Source organism: Anneissia japonica, unplaced genomic scaffold, assembly GCF_011630105.1.
Source record: "Anneissia japonica isolate Jap-2015-1 unplaced genomic scaffold, ASM1163010v1 scaffold3531_len492141_cov184, whole genome shotgun sequence".
Lineage (NCBI taxonomy): Eukaryota > Metazoa > Echinodermata > Crinoidea > Comatulida > Comatulidae > Anneissia > Anneissia japonica.
This window is the reverse complement of record NW_022702905.1, coordinates 73,852-81,572: the sequence shown is the minus strand read 5'-3', so window position 1 is coordinate 81,572 and position 7,721 is coordinate 73,852. Positions and strand designations below refer to the sequence as shown.

Below are 7,721 nucleotides of genomic sequence, written 5' to 3'. Positions count from 1 at the left end.
ATATATATATATATATATAAAAATATGGAGACGATGGTAAATTAAAATACAGACATCATTTTGTATGGGCCACTATGTTTGTATCATATTGACTTTTTTATTGGGAATGCACCAAGAAACCGTTTATTAATAAATAATTAAGATGTAAGGAGGGTGTATCATATTGATTTTTGTTATTGGGAATGCACCAAGAAACCGTTGAATTCCTAATAAAAGCTCCAGTGGCTACCCTGTAAGTTGATTGTAAAAAGTATTTTTAGACGGAAACAACTGACATTACAATAATTAATATTTATCTTTTACCTGGAGCTGAACAGTCCCATTCATCATCACCTTTCTGACAATCGTTTATACCATCACATATCAAGTTTCTTGAAATACAACCACCTCTGATGCAGACATGATCACATTCAACTGTGGTTACAAAATGACAAATGATTACAGAATGCTTGATAATTATGGTTGAAAAAAATACTGTACACAGTAGTATTATTATTATTTTAACTTCGATAATATGAGCTTAATTAGGCATGTGTAAAGACACAAAAATCCATGTTTGTTTTAAACAAAAATGTTCAATCACTCACCGCCACTAAGTATATCATTTATCAGTTCGGTGTAGCTGGATACTCTTGTAAAACCACCAACGTCAGAAGCACACGGGTTTTTAGTGAAACTAGTAACACCAGCAACAAACCATATACCATCACGTTTACACATCAGAGGCCCACCACTATCACCCTGAAAACACAATTTGAAGGACAAATGTACAAAATGGAATGTATGTTGACAAACTGAGCCACATGTATGTATACATACTATACAATGATTTCGAAAAAAACACAAAAATTCCATTACGTAAGGCAAAGTTCAGTGGCACAATGACAATGGTTTAAATTTTTTAAATGGTGAAATTAATGTATGATTAAAGCATTGTTCCATGTTGTAAAATAATGGAAATCATTTATAGGAAAATAACAATGATTTTTTGTTGAATAACGGTATATAACCACTGAAGGCTGTTTTACATGTACAGGAAGTGGGTTCTATAGAATAGTATATGCATGTGAAAGTAATTGTCTACTTTGTAGGCGCCTATAAGAAGTTTTTATTTATGCACACGAGAAGATTTAAAGATTACAAGAGGTTCATGAGGCCTGAGGTCATGTATAACTTTACGGTCTCCACATCACTTCGGGTCAATAGATTTCACCATTTCCCTCATGAGCAGTCAACTATAATATAGTATAATATTACATCCACTGAACTATTTGTAAAGGCCCAAAACTAAGGACAAAGCATATTGATGGCCATGACTACCATAAATTGTAACGCTTAAAGTAGCATAGTTTGCAATTTATTTTCGTTAATTTTATAAATAAAGTGTAAATACACATGATCAACTAATGGATTTATTTACATCATACCTTAATTCAATAACTAAATATACAATAGGCTTAAATTATAACTTCTAACAAATTTTATGGTTAAAGCTTATGTGATACTGGTCTATGACGTAAATACAAAAATACTTTGTTTGAGTTTTTTCCCTTTTTTTGTAGTTTTTACTGTGTTTTTAGGATTGGATTGGATAGGATTTATTCGGTGTAAACACCAAGGATAGCCCACGAAAGTCTAGAAGAAGACTTATTTCCTATGGGGTCCTTCTGGTGGTGATTGGGCAGTACACCGGGAGACAATCCCCTACTCTTTTCCGAAGAGTGTACTGCGTTCTTTAACGTGCACATGGGCCATAATGCACATGGGACCAACAGCTTAAACGTCTCATCTGAAAGACGGTGCGCTATTGTAACTTGTATTTCAGCCCTCTAGCTGAAACACAAGGAGAGGCAGCGAAGGGAATTGAACTGGGGACCTAGAGATCTCCATGGTTCAGTGCACACACTGCGGCTATCACCATGTTAGCCGACTGAGCTAGCTGCTCTCTACTACTACTCGCAATTCAATCACGTTTTAATTTTAATGCATTCGATAATAAAAGCACAATGAATGAATGAAATTTTAGGATAATTTTATTTTTTAGCTGAATGATTGTATGTACATTTTTTTTTTGGAAATATTTATAAAAAAACCTACCCTGCATATTCCTTTTTCATCCTCAAATCCTCCAGTGCAAATGGTAGAGTTTGTTATTATTTCTTCAAGTTGAGAGACATTTCTGCATTCTTCTTGGCTGATTATTGGGACTGTAATTTCTTGCATTGTATTTGGAATTGGCCCTGTTGATATTATATATAACAATATTTTAATGTTTAACTTATTAACAAATTTAAAAAAGAAAATATTCAAGGATTATACATAGATATATACATATCACAAGTGATACAACTTTCACACAATGTTCAGCTTATTTACAATCCGTGCAAGATCACAAATTAAGTTGTTCCAATTAACTGTCAGTTTTCCAACGAAGAAAGAAAACTTCTATTCCGAGGACTCAAATTCAGCCTTAAAGAGAGGAGTCTGACCCTTTGGATCAAGAAGATTTCTGATCTTTACTGCTGTTGTATTATTTTTTGCCAATTCCAAAGGCAATACCACCGACTACATGGCCGGGCAATGTTGGCAAATTTAAACTAAACAATACCTAAAATACCCATAAGAATTCTAAGGTTTAGAAACTTTCACTGTCAGGCCGCTGAAGATCATGTTGAAAAAGTATGTTCCTTGTCCAGATTTTTGCAACAATCTCACACAATATATATAATGTATATATGTATGAATGTAAGAAACATTCTACTGCTGAAAGTTGCCATGCATTCACTGTTGTTAGGCAAAATTAAAAAAAAAAAAAAATTTACTAAGAAAATACATTGAACATATAGAATGTGACGATATACTGGCAAGTAATTTTTATGAAAACCCAAGCACTTCTGGAGTTGGATAAGAACCACATACAACATTAAACCAAGGTGGTTGTATACAAACCCAATAACGAAGCTACACTTTTTAACAATACACCTGTCCTTTGTTCCAGCACTAAATTAATTCAACGGCATTCCAAATTTTATTTTAAAATAGTGCATATCTATTTAAATTTGAATTATAAATTATATTTGAACTACACAAAAGTCATTAATATTGGTGTTTTTGTTTCTGCTTCTGCTGAAGCACTATATATAAATATTATGCAAAAACAATGACATGTTATAGTGAGTTTATACAATAAATCTATTTAATTAAATAATATGTTTATACCACAATTGTTATTAGAATATTACCGTATTCATACAGTCGACCCCAACCAGCACTCACACATTCAGTACCGACTGCAAAATCTTCACCAAAGCAAATAGGCTGTATAAATGCACTGTAATTGACTGGTCTTTCTAGCCTCAGAAGGGCAATGTCATTCGCTAACGTATAATAATCATAGTGTGGATGGGGAAGCGCCTCAGCTACGCCAACCTCCTCATAAAAGACTGAAGAATGAAACTCAAGATCTGTGGTGCCGAATCTGATGTAGTCTATTCTTCTACCACTAAGAGAAAAACACATATTTTACAATAAAGTTAAGCATTAGTTCTCCGTCTCTGTTCACACAATTAGAAACAATGATACCATAAGAAAAGCTTATATAGCCATGCGTAAGTTACGTAAAACAAATTGGTTAGAACTATCACACTACAAAAATGTGAATGAAAATATATCAATTGGTCTAGTCGACATCATAAGGATGTTTTTCAAACTGAACAATAAATTATATTAAGGTTTTATAGAGTGACGATTTAGCGAAAAACATATAAAGTACTTATCTAAACCCTTACAGACAATGAGCAGCTGTCAACGCCCATTCATGATCAATTAATACAGCACCACAATAATGAGATCCATATGCTGTGATTGAACCAATCCATGGCCATTTCCCTGGTGGTACATCTTCACCTCCAACAATCCTATCTTCAGCAGGTAAGAAAGGTTGTGATCCACATTTTTCAGAAGTAACTGTTATAAAGAAATAGCTTTTATTTCATTTTCATTCATTTATTTTATTTTTTATAAACATCACAAACCTAGCACTATTTTGGTGGATTGTCACAAAGCAAACAAATTCACTGTGCAAAGACTCTCCAACTAGTACTAGAACAGAAACAAACAGAAACAGGATTTAATTAACATAAAAAGAAGACAAAGCAGAGAAAAAAGCGCAATCACAAAAAAGCAATAAATCGGTAATAGAAGAAGAGATCTCATCCCACATCCGTGGGAATGACATAAAAACGGAGTTTAAAAAAGCATTTATACAGGCCTTAGCATGTCTAAAAACAATTTTCTCAGTTCTACGGGCAATGGGCTTACTCAAGTTAGAGTAAACATAGTGATCGACATTACAGGTTTTAGTCTGATAATGGATGGATTTATTCGGTGTACACCAAGGATAACCCAAAAACGTCTAAATACGACTTATTTCCAGTACACCGGGACACAATCCAATACTATTTTCCACATTTTTCAGAAGCAACTGTTATAAAGAAATAACTTACTCAAGTTAGAGTAAAAATAGTGATCGACATTACAGGTTTTTGTCTGTTAATGGATGAATTTATTCGGTGTAAACACCAAGGATAACCCACAAAAGTCTAAATAGGACTTATTTCCAGTGGGGTCCTTCTAGTGGTGATTGAGCAGTACACCGGGACACAATCCAATACTATTTTCCAAATAGTGATACTGCATTCTTTAACGTGCACATGGGCAACAATGCACAATAGACCAATGGCTTAAACGTCTCATCCAAAAGAGAGTGCGCTATTGTAACTTGTATTTCAGCCCTCCAGCTGAAACACAAGGAAAGCAGCAATATGAATTGAACCGGGGACCGCTTAGAGATGTCCACGCTTCAGTGCACACTCAGTGGCTACCACCAGTTTAGCTGACTAAGCTAACCTGCTCTCACCAATCGTCACATTGGTTGTAAGATTAAGCATAGTATGCCTATGAAAAAAAATGTCAGCACAGTGAAGATATTCCAGATTACCTAAAAAGCCAATTGATAGTTAGAACCGGGCAGGCTGTTTTCAAGGTCAATCAACAAAAACGCCATTAAAATAAGTGTATGTTGATTGGCCTGGATACTGTAGGATACGTGCATGCGCAGTTCAGTCAATAACCATGAATTGGCATATTAAGACTATATAAAATCATTATTGTATTTTTGGGTAACTTGCTATTGGAATTCAGATTAATAACGGCGACGGTTTTAATCCTTATTTAAATACAATATTTATTCATTTGTATATCGTTACATTTTTTTTATAAAAGCTGATAGGCCTACAAGTGCCAGGAACCAAGGAGACACAAGCCTGTAAGGGGACCCCGGACCTAATCTTAAACTACAGTAAAGTCTAGAGCTTATCTCGCGCAAATTAAACACAAACAGATAATGAAAGATAAACAATAGAGTGTAAAAAAAATTAAATAATATTAATAATAATAAAAATAATAATAATAGCAAAGTACAACGATATATATAAATCTTCAAGGTATTTCAGTGTTCCACAAATTCACCTACAAACAACGAAAAAGTGTGGTGTGTGAAACTTTGAGTGTACAATTGAGTAAATACCATCACTTAAAATTGTGAAAATGTAAACAATTACATAGATATATACATTATTATACTATAAAATACAATACAATTTTAATTTAAAAAATTATTTTTTGACGTTTAAAAAAATCTGCTGGCGCTTAGTCACATTAAACACACCAATCCCTCTCTGCGAATTACTCTTACCATTCCAGCAGCCTTGTTCATCTGACCAATCGAGACAGTTATTTTCTCGGTCACATCGTTTTGCAGCGGCAATACAGACACCATTCGCACACTGAAAACTGTCGTCACTACAAGCTGTAAACAAACAATCATTGTTTTATAATGCAATTAAAGTTTATTGATAATACAGTGTCATGTTTATATTTCGTTTAGCGTTATGGTAGAATTGGTAGAACGCGTACAGATAGCATATAGAGATGAGATGAGGGTTATAACAGGGAGGCCTACTGGTAGGGTGAGCTCTTATTTAGTCAAATGAGTATTTTATATTTAAAAATAACAAATTGTTGTTTGGTATACAAATGAAGATTATACAGTAATTAAGATATTAAAGACAATTTTACAAAATAAGTGAAATAATTCCTATATTAAAAAATACAAATTAATCAATGGCTCATTTGCTTTAGTTGTAAACTTATTGTGTTTGAAATACTTAACAATATAAAGATATGCAAACACTCTGATTTAGGAAGATTCTGCGCATTATACCCAAATACTACAAATTGGAGTTCCTGCATATTCTATGCAAAAACTCAAAATTTGTAGATTGCACCCCAGCATTTGTGTACAATGTTTATTTATTTCCATAATTACGGCAAGACTGTAGCTCGTCACTGAAGTCAGCACAATCAATGATTCCATCACACACTTGTTCCAATAGTATAAATTCAAAATCACCACATACAAAAATATCTATAAAAAAACAAAAAAAACAAAAAAAAACAATATACTATTAGGATATGCTTAGAATTTATCACATATCAAAAAAATATTCGGGCTGTGAATCGAAGATAATACAACCATTACAAACATCAGTAGTCATTTATTGTTTCATAATTGTTAAGAAGTTATAAAACATACATTTTTATGTGACAACATCCATCACAATAAAGAGATGATTGCCATAATTTTGAAATCACCTCCATCAAAGAGTTTACTGCCATTCATCTTAGGGAAGGTTTTGTAATTTTGTAATGGAAACACATAGCACTTTACACTGCCTTTGTACTGTATATTGCGTCTATTTAGTACATCATTGCATTTGACATTGTTATAAATACAATCAATTGTTATTTTTTAGATTAAGATGTTGAAGTAAAGCATTGTTAAACAATCGATTGACAAAAAACAGCATAAATTGTAAATATAGGAATGGTATATGGGCAATTTCATAATGCAGAGTGATTTTTTGTAATTTTTCATACTTATCAAATCCCATCAAGTTTGTTATCAAACTAAAGCTCATTTTATATAGAATTAAGATCTAAAATCAATATTTTGGTATTTCAATGGTAAAATGTGAAAAAAATGATCCAAATACATAGTATTTTTAAATTTTAAAATATAGTAAAAAATAGCTTTCTTAAATGCAATTATTATGCAGAATGTATATGTTGGAAAATTCTAAATTCATGTTATTTTACAAAAGAATAGGTACTATTATCATTTTTAAAGGTGAAAATTATAATTTTTAAATAATAAATAATTTTTTTTTTTTTTAATTTCTAACCCAGAACTCACCTTTATTTACCAATTAGAAACAAGGCAGCATTTTAAAAATGTTCAGTCAGCATTTGATAATGTTCATTGAATGTGTTTGACTGTGTATGTTTTTCATTAATATCCAATCAAAACTTTTTCCAAAAAATATTAATGCTAGAAACAATTTTGATCACAGAAGAGTAACAGGTCTAAATGTAAGTTTAAAGGTTTTTATAACAAATAATGTGTCATAATTAATTTTTCAATTAACATTTTTTTCGTAGACTGAGATCGAAATAACACGCTGAGATATTTGGAAAAAATGAGTTGGGTTGATGACTGTCTCTTATACACATCTAGATGTGTATAAGAGACTTTCATAAATCAGAGGGTTTTAGTAAAATGTGAAGTGGTAAAAATAGAGGGTATTTTTTTTGTCTTTCCG

At 32.2% G+C, this 7,721-nt stretch overlaps 1 protein-coding gene across 1 annotated transcript in view; it reads right to left on the bottom strand.

Moving 5' to 3' along the window:
- Positions 1 to 7,721, bottom strand: part of LOC117104167 — a 29,888-nt gene that overhangs the window by 6,945 nt on the left and 15,222 nt on the right. Inside the window, exons 12-18 of the mRNA XM_033244863.1 lie at positions 6,389 to 6,487; positions 5,756 to 5,869; positions 3,789 to 3,966; positions 3,243 to 3,502; positions 2,098 to 2,240; positions 588 to 741; positions 304 to 414 (exon numbers count right to left, since the gene is read on the bottom strand). Of these exons, the coding sequence (XP_033100754.1) occupies positions 304 to 414; positions 588 to 741; positions 2,098 to 2,240; positions 3,243 to 3,502; positions 3,789 to 3,966; positions 5,756 to 5,869; positions 6,389 to 6,487 (1,059 nt within the window). The remainder of the gene's footprint in view (positions 1 to 303; positions 415 to 587; positions 742 to 2,097; positions 2,241 to 3,242; positions 3,503 to 3,788; positions 3,967 to 5,755; positions 5,870 to 6,388; positions 6,488 to 7,721) is intronic.